The sequence below is a fragment of the Schistocerca cancellata genome, chromosome 2, assembly GCF_023864275.1.
Source record: "Schistocerca cancellata isolate TAMUIC-IGC-003103 chromosome 2, iqSchCanc2.1, whole genome shotgun sequence".
In the NCBI taxonomy this organism is placed as follows: domain Eukaryota; kingdom Metazoa; phylum Arthropoda; class Insecta; order Orthoptera; family Acrididae; genus Schistocerca; species Schistocerca cancellata.
The window spans coordinates 704,908,918-704,921,690 of NC_064627.1; the positions used below are offsets into that span (position 1 = coordinate 704,908,918).

The following is a 12,773-nucleotide window of genomic DNA, read 5'->3' on the forward strand; positions in this document are numbered from 1 at the left end:
TGGTGTCACAAAAGTGACAATAGCAGGTTACGTAAGAATTTCAGACCAATTGCCTGTCCATGAGTGATGTACAAAGAGATTACTGTAGCTATTGGAAATAAAATTTACAAACTTGTACAACACTGATCTTCTACCAATGAAACAGGAATGCTGCCACAAGTACTAAGAGATATTATTCCTCTATAAAATAATAGTAAAGAATGCCAAGCACAGGAGAAATCTAAATCTGGCACAGATAAATTATTAAAAAAAGGCATGATAGTGGATACTGAAATATTGTGCACTTTATTATAAAGTGCACTAAAAAATGTTGCAGTTCTTAAATATAGCATGGAATGCTATACGTAAATAATGGACAACAGTGCTTATTGTCACAGAGTATGGGCTACAGGTGAAAGAGGAATTTTCAAGATGATTTTTTGTCTACGCTGTTATTACACATTTCAAACAATGGAAAATCCGGATGGAATGTAACAATATTATGAGAAGGAAAATTGCCACTCACCATATAGCGGAGATGCTGAGTCACAGATAGGTTCAACAAAAACACACAATTACAACTTTTGGGCATTAAGGCCTTCGTCAACACTAGACACACATACCCACACGCACACACATTCATGCAAATGCAACTCACACAGATGACTGCAGTCTCTGTGGTTTAAGTTGCCTTATTGTACATTTGCTTGATTTTTCTCCTCAGTCAGCTAAACGGATACTCTTCTAGTTATTAGCAGTACAACTGGAATTAGTCAGTCATTTTTTTTACATGGATACTTGAAACTATTTATTAGAAATGATAAGCTAAATGTTGTTAAAACACTTAGTGATGTCATTTGCATGCAGCTTGGTACTGACAAGTATGCAAATCAGAATAGGGTTATAGGAAAAGCTGTGAAGGCAAAACACATTCATGTGAATGAATACAGCAGTGTTAGAAACCTAAAACCCAAAGAAACTTAAATGTCTTCATCCAGAGGAAGATAATGAAGTTGCAAAATAATGGTGAAGAAAAGATTTCTTAAAGAATAGTACAGGAGAGCAAAACTGGCACTGAGAACCAAACTCAACTCCAAGAACAAAATTATGTCTATAGGATCACTGACAGTTCCTGTTGTTGAATGCAAGTTCTGTCTGGTAGTTTGGACCCAACAAAGCATAAGACCATAAAACATAAAATTTTGTAAACATATATGGTGATATGAATCCCAGAACTGACGTTGACAGAATGTATATGACATGTAAGGAAGGAGGGCAAAACCTGGGACAAAGAGAAGCAGCATATCATAAAGCCATAGTTCAATTTGACAAGTATGTGACCAACATGTAGGCGATCCAACATGTGAATGATTCGCTAATGCACCAAATAATACATTTAGAGATAGTGAATGAGAATAGAGGAATTATTGCCCAAGTTAAGGAAGTTGCAAGAAAGTTTTCACAGAATGCAGAGTGTACTTACACTGGTTAACTTCTGTCATGTAACATCAAAATTGATACTCTGAATGTGCTGGAACAGTCCTATAGAAAGAAATCTGTACATTGTCTGGAGTGAGGCAGTGCAGTGGTTAGCACACTGGGCTCACATTCAGGATGACTGTTGTTCAAATCCCTGTCTGGCCATCCGGATTTAGGTTTTGCACAATTTCCCTAGATTTCTTAAGGTGAATGCTGGGATGGTTCTTTGTAAGGTCTTGGCCTATTTCCTTCCCAGTCCTTGCTTCTTCCAAGCTATTATTTTGTCTCGAACAACCTTGATCTGAACAGGCATTAAACTCTAATCTTCTTTCCTTTCTATGCGTGGTCAGCACACAAACTGTGTGAAGAACTTTACATTAATAGGGGTCACATATGTTTGTCACTCAAAAGAGAAAGAATGAGAGCAGAGTCAGATGCTTTAATAGTGGCTGCAAAAGATCAGGTCATAATGATAAAGAACTACCTAAAAGTAATAATGAGAACTACTCAAAATGATATTTACTTTGTTTCTAAGATGGTAGACCAGAGCTGGCTCTAACTTGGCAAAGAATGAATTTCCCAAGAAGTATGATAAGATGTACTCATACCTTCCTCTAGTTCTAGGAGAACTTGATCTCTCCATAAAATGGTACGAGCACACACATGAAGTGGTCATGACAGCTGTACCCAACACTGTTCTATACAATCAACAAATACATACTGACTGAAAGGTAATACTTAACAAGACTGACATTGTTGTACATCTCTCAGATAAAAGATCATGCCTCTTCATCAATGCCTCAGTCCCTTGTGATGGGAACATTAATGATAAGACGGCTCAGAAGAAAAATTAAATATAAGGATCTAAGCAGTGAAGGTAATCAGATGTCAAATTAAAAACTGATGTGGGTCATCCCCATTATCATTGGTACCATGGGATCAATATCACATAACTTGAAAAGCATGTTGGCTAGAATTCCAAAATGTAGTAAAGATAGTTAAATACCAAGCATAATAATGTTCAGAGTCACTCATATCTTGCATAAGGTATTGTAAAATTACTTACATTACTATGCTTACAAATCAAGAAGGTGAATGTAATCTGGTGTCAACATAACTACACCCAATGATGTAATGTCTGTTGTGAAAAATAAACAATAACAAAGCAGGTAGTAAGGTCAGGGAATCATGAAATTGTTCTAACTGAATTGCCTGACAATTATATTCAGCAACTAGTCAGAGAACAGACTCATGAAAATAACGTATTAGATCTCCTGGTCTCCAACAGGCCCAAACTTTTTAATGTGAAATGGAGAATCAGTGATCATAAGTCTTTTACAGCTTCCAAAAGCAAGGAGAACTTTGCTGCAAATTTAAATGTAGCGAAAACCTCAGATGTACAAACATTGAAAAAAGCTAAAATCAGCATAATGAGAGCATTGCACAAACTATTCAGTGTACCTGAAAGTAAAATTCTGTCTACTGTCTTGCCAGAAAATCTGAAGTAGTTTTGGTCTTATATTAAATTAAATGGAACAAAACCTGCTCAGACACACTATGCCTATAATGGCATAGAAATGTAGGATGACGGAGAGAAGCTCAAAATACTAAACATCTTTTTCCAAAGCTGTTGTGCTGAGGAAGATCATACTGTGGTCCTCATTTAGATCACTGCATGAAAGCCAAAATGACAGATATCTAAATAAGTGAGCACTAAATAGAAAAGCAACTGAAACCTCTCAGCAAAGGAAAGCCTACTGTAGCTGATGTGATACCAGTACAGTTTTACATAGAATATATGGAAGAACTTGCTCTTTTTCTGGCAGCAGTGTACCGTAGCTCATTAGAGAAGTGAAGCATTCCTAGTGATTGGAAAAAAAAAAAAAGAAGCTCAAGGTCATTCCCATTTTCAAGAAGGGTCATTGAACAGGTACACACAACTATTGGCCTATATCTCTGGTAACGGTTTGCTATAGAATTTGGAACAGTTTTGTGCTCATGTATTATGACATTTCTGGAAAATCTCCTCTTTAAGAATCAACATGGTTTCTGCAAAAGATTGTGTGGAAACCAGCTCATCTACAAGACCTAGCGAGCTGTAGGTACAGACAGCAGATTGATAACTGTCTTCCTTGGCTTCTGTAAGGAGTTTTATACAGTTCCGTACTGCTGCTTAATGAACAGAGTAAGTATGTATGGGATATCAGACCATCTGTGTGATTGGACTGAAGTGTTTCTAGCAAACAGGGCACGATATGTCATTCTCAATTGTAAAAGTAACTTCAGGTGCACTCAAAGGGGACATTACAGGCCCATTACTTTTAAAATATATGTTAATGACATATCGGATTCTATGAGGTTTTTTGCGGGTGATGCTGTTGTGTACAGAGATGTAGTATTAAGGAAATTGTAGCAAAATGTAGGGAAGATGTGCAGGGTGTTGACACTTTGTGCAGAGATTGGCTGTTGACCCTCAACCTAAACAAATGAAGGTACTAGGCATAAAGGCAAAAAGCCTTTATTGTATGATCACCAGATTGCAAGAAGATATTTAGGAATATGCATATCGAGAGATCGAAAATGGAATGACCACATAAAACTAATCAGTCAGAGATTAGACGGAAATTTGTGGGAAGAATATTACATATACTAGCTACAGAAAACTGTTTGGAACCTGATATTGATAGCAGTGAGATTTTTTTGGGAAAATTTAAGTATATATTGGAAGGGTCGACTAGTGGAAAATGGAGGTGTTGTATTTGTCACAGTAGACAAGAACTTCAAGTCCACAGAGGTGGAAATTGAAGCTGCATGTGAGATTGTATGGGCAAGTCTCAGTATCAGGGGCAAGCATAAAATGGTTATTGGTTCCTTCTGTTGCCCACCAGACTCACTTGATGTAACAAAAAAATTTTAAAAAACCTCAGTTTGCTTGTAAGTTAGTTCCCCAATCATGCTGTACTGACTGATGGAGACTTTAATCATCCAACAATCAGTTTGGAAAATTAACAGTTTTGTTAGCGGTGGACATGAAAGTACATCCTGTGAAACATTAATAAATGCCATTTTTGAAAACTACCTAGAACAGATAGTTCAGAATCCCACTCATGATGGGAATGTACTGGATGTAATAAACAGTAAATAGACCTGACCTCTTTGAGGATGTTAACATTGAAACTGGTATCAGTGACTGTGATGCAGTTGTGGCAACACTTATCACCAAAGTACAAAGACTAACTAAAACATGTAGAATGCTATACACATATGTGTTCAGTAAACTAGGTAAAAAAGCAGTAGAGTCAGATCTCAGTGAGGAACTTGAAACATTCAGCATGGGACAGGAGCATACAGAGGAGTTGTGCCTCAAGTTTAAAAGAATAGTTGATCATGTATGAAACATATATGTACCCAGCAGAAAAGTTCATATTGGGAGGGCCACTCCATAGTATACAGTCACTGTAAAGGAACTTCTAAAGAAACAGGGACTACTGCATAACAGGCGTAAAACAAAGCACAGAATTATAGATAGAGATGACGAATGAATCACATTTGGCTGTCAGGAGAGCAATGTGTGAAGCCACCAGTGACTTCAGTAGCAGAATATTGTCAAATGATCTTTTGTAAAACTTAAAGAAATTCTGGTTATATGTAAAAACTTTAGTGGCACTAAAATTAGTGTCCAGTCGCTTGCAAATGAGACAGGAACTGAAATTGAGAACAGTAAAGCAAAAGCTGAAATACTTAATTCTATTTTCAAATAATCCTTTACAAATGAAAACCCAGCAGAATTAACCCAATTAAATACTTGTACCACTGGAAAGATGAATTAAACAAGTATTAGTGTCAGTGGTATTGAGAAACAGCTGAAATTATTAAAATTGATCTAAGCTCCAGGCCCAAGGAGATCTGTCAGATTGTATACTCGATTTGCTGCTGAGTTAGCCCCTCTTCTAAATACAATGTATGGTAGATCCTTTGAACAAAAAACCATGCTCAATGTTCGGAAGAAAGCATACGTCATTCCCACTTACAAGAAGGGTACTAGAAATGATCCTCAGAACTATTGCCCAATATCCTTTACACTGATTTGTTGTAGAATCCTGGAATATATTCAGAGCTCAAACATAATTAGGTGTCTTGTACAGAGTGATCTTTATGCCAATCAATATGGATTCTGGAAACATCGATCATGTGAAACCCAACTCGTGCTTTTCTCATGTGTCATTGAAAGCTTTGGATCCAGGTAGATGCAGTATTTCTTTTTTTTATGATAAAGGGAGAATTGTCATCAATAGTAGAAGTAACTTTAGGTGTCCCTCAGGGAAGTGTGTTGGAACCCTTGCTGTTCATGGTGTATACTAATGACCTTGTTAACTATATTAATAGTAACCTCACTCTGTTTGCAGGTGATACCGTTATATACAATGAAGTACTGTCTGAAAGGAGCTGCATAAATATTTATTCAGATCTTGATAAGAATTTAAAGCGGTGCAAAGATTGACAGCTTGCTTTAAGTGTGCAGAAACGGAAAAAAAAGAAAAAACCATAGTATCCTATTGATATAACAACAGTGAACCACAGTTGGAATCGGCCAACTCATACAAATACCTGTGTGTAACACTTTGTGGGGATGCAAAAGGGAATGATCACATGGGCTCAGTTGTGGGAAAAGCAGGTTGTGGACTTTGGTTTATTGGTAGAATACTGGGGAAGTGCAATCAATCTACAAAGGAGCTTGCTTACAAATCACATGTGTGGTTTCAGAATATTGCTCAAGTGTGTGAAACCTGTGCCAAATAGGACTAACAGGGGATATTGAATATATACAGAGAAGGGCAGCACAAATAGTCAGAAGTTTGTTTGACCTGTGAGAGAATGTCGCAGAGATGCTGAAGAAACTGAACTGGCTGATAGTTGAAGCTATCCCAAGAAAGTCTACTTAAAACATTTCAAGAACCAACTTTAACTGACAACTCTAGGAATATACTACAAACACCTATGTACTGCTCACATAGGGATCATAAAGACAAGATTAGATAAATCATAGCACACATGCAGGCATTTAAGCAATCAGTCTTCCTGTAATCCATATGTGAATGGAATAGGAAGAAATCTGGACAACTGGTACAGTAGCATGTACCCTCTGCCTTGTACTCTGCAGTGGTTTGCAGAGTGTAGATGCAAATGCTGATGTAGTTTACTTTTATAAGTTCTGAGAGTGTACTGTTCTAGAAGACTCAGCCAATAAATTGCTTCCTCCAATGTATATCACGTGAAAAGATTATGAAGGTAAAATTAGAGGGATTCAAGCTAACATGAGGCTTACTGACAATCATTCTTCCTTCAAACCATTTGCAACTGGAGCAGAAAAGAGGAGGAGAGGGTGGGGGGGGGGGGGGGGGGGGGAGGTACAGTGGTACATGAAGTACCCTGCACCGCACACTATAAGGTCACTTGCAAAGGATAGATCTTAGATGTAGAACAAATCTCTCCAGGTTGAAAGATTCTCTTATATTACCCACTATGCATTGACAATATAGTGCAATTGGATAGATTAAAATATCTGCTCACAAAGTGGCCACAGGAGAATGCACACACACACAAAAAGGTTTGACTTATGCAAGCTTTTGGAGCCAGTGGTTCCTTCTTCTGGTAGAAGAGTTGAAGAGGCATGAAGGAAAAGGCCTGGAAAAAAAAAGAAAATAAATGATTGTGTGGCATTGATGGCTGGGAGGTCCCATTCAGGGAAGTTCAGCCACTGAGTTGCAAGTCTTATTTCGGGTGACACCACATTGGACAACTTGTGTGTTGTTGATGATAAGATGATGATGATGATTGTGGTGGTGGTGGTGGTGGTGGTGGTGGTTGTGGTGGTGGTGGTGATGATGACACAATACCCAGTCCACAAGTGGAGAAAATTTCTAACCCAGCCTTGAATCGAACCCGGGCCTACTGCATGGTAGGCAAACATGTTACCATTCAGCTAAGCAGTCAGACAAAGGACTGGAGAGGTTTAGGAAAAGAGGTACAGTTTGGAAAAGTCACCCAGAACCTGGGGTCAGGGGAGACTTGCCAGATGGTAAGTCTTCCCTAATCTGGGGTTCTGGGTGACTTTTCCAAACTTTACCCCTTTTCCTAAACCTCTACAGCCCTTTTCCTTCACCTGCAACTCTTCTGCCAGAAGAAGGAGCTACTGGCTCCAAAAGCATGCATAAGTTAAACTTTTTTGTGTGTTTGTGTTCTCCTCTTACTGCTTCGTGGGTAGGTTTTTTAAATTATTTTTTTTTATTTTATCCCCCCCCCCCCCCCCCCCCCTCCCTTCCAATTCCACTATGTGCTGACCATTATCTGTCAAGGTTTGCAGTGGGATTGCTATGCAGATATTGCCATTGTGGTTGGAGATGTGCTTAGTATAGTTAGTTTGCAATGGAATACTATATGCTGTGGATTCCCATATGTGTTAAGTTTGGAGCATGAAGGGGAATGATTCATACCCTCATTTTATGTACTCTACCAACAAATTTTGATCAAAGTATGCATAGACGTGTCAATGATATATTCTTGTTGATAATAAAAGCTGCTATTACCACAAAGTTTATGCATGTCAGGTAAATGATTTTCTTCTACAGTAGTGTCTTTGAAAAAGAGAAGTCAAATTAACTGCATGGAAAATTTGTCCCTACGTTAGTCCCTTTTTCGAAACCAGTTATGTAACAGCAGCCTACCATTGGGGAGGTGGGTTTGTCATGTGCTGCCAAGGAATTTAGAATTCTTAATATATTGTTGCACATACTTTTGCCTTACACAACCATTTTATAGTGAATGTCTGATATCAGTATTTATATGCATGTCTAGGCTTAGTTCACAACAGTTGCCGAACATTTTAGATCGACACCTATGAAAACATTCCTGATTGTGCAGCCATATCTTCTATGACAACACCAGCAGTGCTGGATGTCCTCTTCTAGCTACTCCCTCTAGGGATGTTTCATATTATGTTTGCCGACCAAGGCTCTAGTATTCTGGTTGCACCTGGTAACCACACGTCTCTGCGCTCACTGTGCTTACCTAATACATAATACTAAAAAAAGTAATTAAGTTAAAAGTGAATAAATAAATTTGAGGATTATAGAAAAATAAAAACTATTTCTTAAAGTCACACCAAGAGTTCATACATTTATCATAATGCTCAACAAGTTTTAACAGATTGTAACTGTAGTGATAAAATGTGTTGTTGTTGAACCAATTTGTGACAACCTGTATCAACTTCTCATCAGTCCCAAGATGAAATGTCACCAAGGAAATATTTCTGCATCAACACTACACAAGATGACACTATGATTAAGTCTCGTGACACAAATTTGGGAGGAGTGGGATTGAATCCCCATCTGCCTGTCCAGATTTAGGTTTTCCATAGTCTCCCTTAATTGTTTGAGACAAATGCAGAGATGGTCCCTTTGAAAGGGATACGGCCGATTTCTTCTCACATCCTTGTCCTATATTGTGCTTCATCTCCAGTACTCTTGGGACTGTGTTGTTAAATTCTAATCTTCCTTTCTTCTGTTTGCAGTAAAGTTTGTATTCACTTAACATCAGATCCAGACTGCACAGTAAACATATGAAAATTTTCCTATTAAAATCTTGAATCAACACTTTTCATTGCAGGTGAACAGAGTGCACACTCATGTTCATGAATGAGAACTGGAAACCAAATTTCCTCTGTCATTCTGAATAGCACATTTGAGTCTGGCAGCAGAATTCTTAAATGATTATTCTTCTGAAAGATTTACTGAAGGATGCCCTTCCATAGCACAGCCACTATCACTTTTGACTAAATGCCTGTTGGCTTCTGTCTCGGGTTCTTCAGCCAGCGTCTGTTTCTGTCAAAAAACTGAGACAGAAATCAATGGGCATTAAAGCCAGTTATTGGTTTTTGATGCCACGTTGTCATATTGTGGTCCTAAAAGTTCATCATTATTCGTTTTGGTTGGTTGGTTGGTTGATTTGGGTCAAGGGACCAAACAGCGAAGTCATCGGTCTGACCGTGTGAGGGAAGGATGGGAAGGAATTTGGCCATGCCCTTTCAAAGGAATCATCCCGGCATTTGCCTGAAGTGATTTAGGGAAATCACGGAAAACCTAAACCAGGATGGCTGGACGCAGGTTTAAACCTTCGTTCTCCCGAATGCGAGTCCAGTGTGCTAACTGCTGTGCCATCTAACCTGGTACTATAGATTTTATTGTCTATATAGATTAAATTCAGGTCTCATTCATTTTTTTTCTGTACTGTCAAACACATTCTCTTATGAAAGCGAAAGGATCGGTAGCAATTTTGTAATGAGAACATAATGAACTTTCAGGAAAAGTAAAACGTAAAATATGTATCAAATAAAACTATTTTTGGCAACGTTTTTCTCTTAATTTTCAAGGCTGTTGAAATGATCTTTCCTATGAAAATATGAGCTCATTCCATTGAATATTGTGCATAATTTCCTATCAGATCCTATGTTAATTAAATAAACTTGTTCTTTACATGTAATAGCATAGGGTACTTTGAAGCTAACATTCAGTGGAATATATTATTACCAAAAGATAAAGATTCAACCATATTTCTGTTTTGTATGTCTGTTAGCTCTAGTTGTATATGTCAGTAGTAAGCAAAGATAATACGGTGTAAAAATAGTTGCACTAACACATAGACGAGGGATGGATGACTCCTGTGCCTTTCTTAAACCGTACATTAATCACTTTCTTGCTTTCTCCCATTTCAGAAAAGAGAGATTTAATATTAACCTCTGGGGCATACTCTTTAGGTAGTCCATAATGTTTACCCTGTCTGGTGCATATTTTTAATAATTCTTATTGTAATGACTTTCATATCTGATTTCTTGTTTGGATACGTATTGCTATGATTTCTGAAGTACTTTCACTCTTGAAACATTAGTACTGCATTAATAATTAATTATTGAATTTCCAGATGAAATGCAATAGAAAATTGTGTGTCAGTAGGGAAAATAATGCTGTTGGAGAGGAAAGTGATGAAGATATGTATCATTTAAAACAGAGAATTCGCATTCGCCGCCGCCAGTGCCAAGAAGAAAAACAGCGTCAGGCTTGGAATACATCTCTGCTTAGTGATGGCAGAACAGACAGTATGTATAACACCTTCTTTACTTTCATATCCGATGTCACAGGTTCAACATTTGATTCTACATTGAAAATGTCAAAGCGGTCATCTGCTGGCTGACAGGCAATTCTTAAGGCATCTGTTAAGTTCAATTTTTGGATGTTACTTGTTTTGGCAGAATTTGTTTTTGTGAAAATGCCCTGTGATGTCTTATGTTTCAAGTTTCAAATAAAAAATGTAAACATGCTGTACTGTGTGACAGATATGTAGATTTGGATCTCACAAAATTTCCTTTCAGTGCTTAGATTCAAATGTGGATTTGAGGTGGCAATAGAATCTTCTCTGCTATGCTCCCAGGTACTACTGTAATGTGTGTGAGTATTTTCTGCTGGATGATGGCAGGTCTGGAAGAATCGGACACGGCTATTCATCAGCAGAAACCTGTATTGATTTGCAGCAGTGTGTACCTGTGGCTCTGGGTGGTAGGGCATCATGTTTTCAGACCTCGATGCACGAGATGTAGTGACACAGCCGGCTGTTACTATGTCTAGCTCAACAGAGTGGCGTGGGATCCTTGCGACGTGCACATACTCGAGCAGCCAACAACACTGGTTCTGCTGCAGTGCAAGGTGACACAGCCATGCTGTAGGCGAGGCTGGCTGGCGATGTCTGGCAAGGGTGGACACACAGTGGCTTAGTGCCTGGAAGGTCTTTGCTTTGATCCTCAGCCCATCATTGCTGGGGGCCCTCTGACACATGGCCTGGTCAGGGATGATGGTTAAGAGATGAAGGCCTCATGGCAGGAGCCCACACTTTAGTGAACACAGACCAAATGATTTGGTAATTCTTGGTCTGGCCTGTGCTGAAGACCAGTATTTATACTTGCCAAAGTGGGTTTGTTATGTGGCTGCCATAAATGTCACATACATGGCACACCAAAGTGTGCCTGCTTTCTGTAACTCACTGGTCACTGACCTACAGGTGGGCTGTGGCACCTAAGCATGTGCTTTGGTGCAACTCTATGCCACCAAAGTGATTTCCTAATGGTAACTAGCCCTCTTGTGTTAGACTCAAACTGTTACTCAGTGCTGTTGTATGAGACTGAAGTCATGTCATGTTTTCATGCCTGTTTTGAGGCTTATAAATAGTTCATTTCTGTGCCTTTAAAATTAGTTTCCCCTTGCTCTCCCACCACCACTACCATCACTCCTAAAGGCATCATTTCCAAAGAATGAACCAGCACAAAATTGACATCACTAAGATTAAACAGAATGATCATTCAGTGATCATTCTGTTTTGAATGATCGTTCTGTGTTTTGAAATATGATTAGTGTAGTTAGTTTGCAATGAAATACCGTATGCTGTATGATTCCCTTATGTATTAAGTTTGGAGCATGCAGGGGAAACCCTTATCATACCCTCATTTGACCCGCCCTTACCAACAATAGTGAAGTCAATTTTGTGCCGATATTGAAATAATGGCCTGTTAGATGTGTTTATAACAACATTTTATTGGCTATGTTGGTTTTCAATTTATCCAGCAGTGGTTGAATTGCATATTCATATGATATACAGTTTGTTTTCTTCTTTTGAAGATGTTCACTATGACTGAAACTGGGAGAAAATAAATAATAAATTTGTACAGCTGATGGCTAGCATGCAGCTCTTCATATTTCTGACAGCTGCATCAAGTCACCTCATTAAATGTTTAGTTTAATGGTTTCATAATAATTTATAACATGGAGTGAGCAACAACCTTGTTGAAACTGCATTCTTAAATTATAAATATTCACCATATTTTAGCCAGGCTTTAAAATCATTGCAGTTGTTATATTAATAGTTTGAACACTCACATGTACAGAAATCAACACTATGTTGTGAAACTGTTATTTATTTTTGTGTTGCATGTGACTACTTCAGTTAATATGGCATGCATTGTTAGCATTTCATTTGATGATAGAAATGATGGTTTAGGTCTGGAATACATGGCGAGTTCAGAAGCACAGGGTCTTTTGCACTAAAATTTTCAATCCTAAACACCTTCTGTATAATTAATAGAAACCCATGAATTTTTCAAATGATCAAGCTTGTGTCTTTGTTAGTTTTCTTTTCCCTGTTGTTAGCTGTTTGTATTAATGCCTGCATTAAGATTTCAAGATGTGGCTTTCTCAAATACACTGTTTCATATT

At 38.1% G+C, this 12,773-nt stretch overlaps 1 protein-coding gene across 2 annotated transcripts in view; it reads left to right on the forward strand.

Annotated features, from left to right (window-relative positions):
* LOC126162495 (run domain Beclin-1-interacting and cysteine-rich domain-containing protein) overlaps positions 1 to 12,773 on the forward strand; it is a 234,971-nt gene that overhangs the window by 124,122 nt on the left and 98,076 nt on the right. For both annotated transcript variants that reach the window (XM_049919039.1, XM_049919040.1), the window contains exon 6: positions 10,435 to 10,609. In XM_049919039.1, coding sequence (XP_049774996.1) covers positions 10,435 to 10,609 — 175 coding nt within the window. The remainder of the gene's footprint in view (positions 1 to 10,434; positions 10,610 to 12,773) is intronic.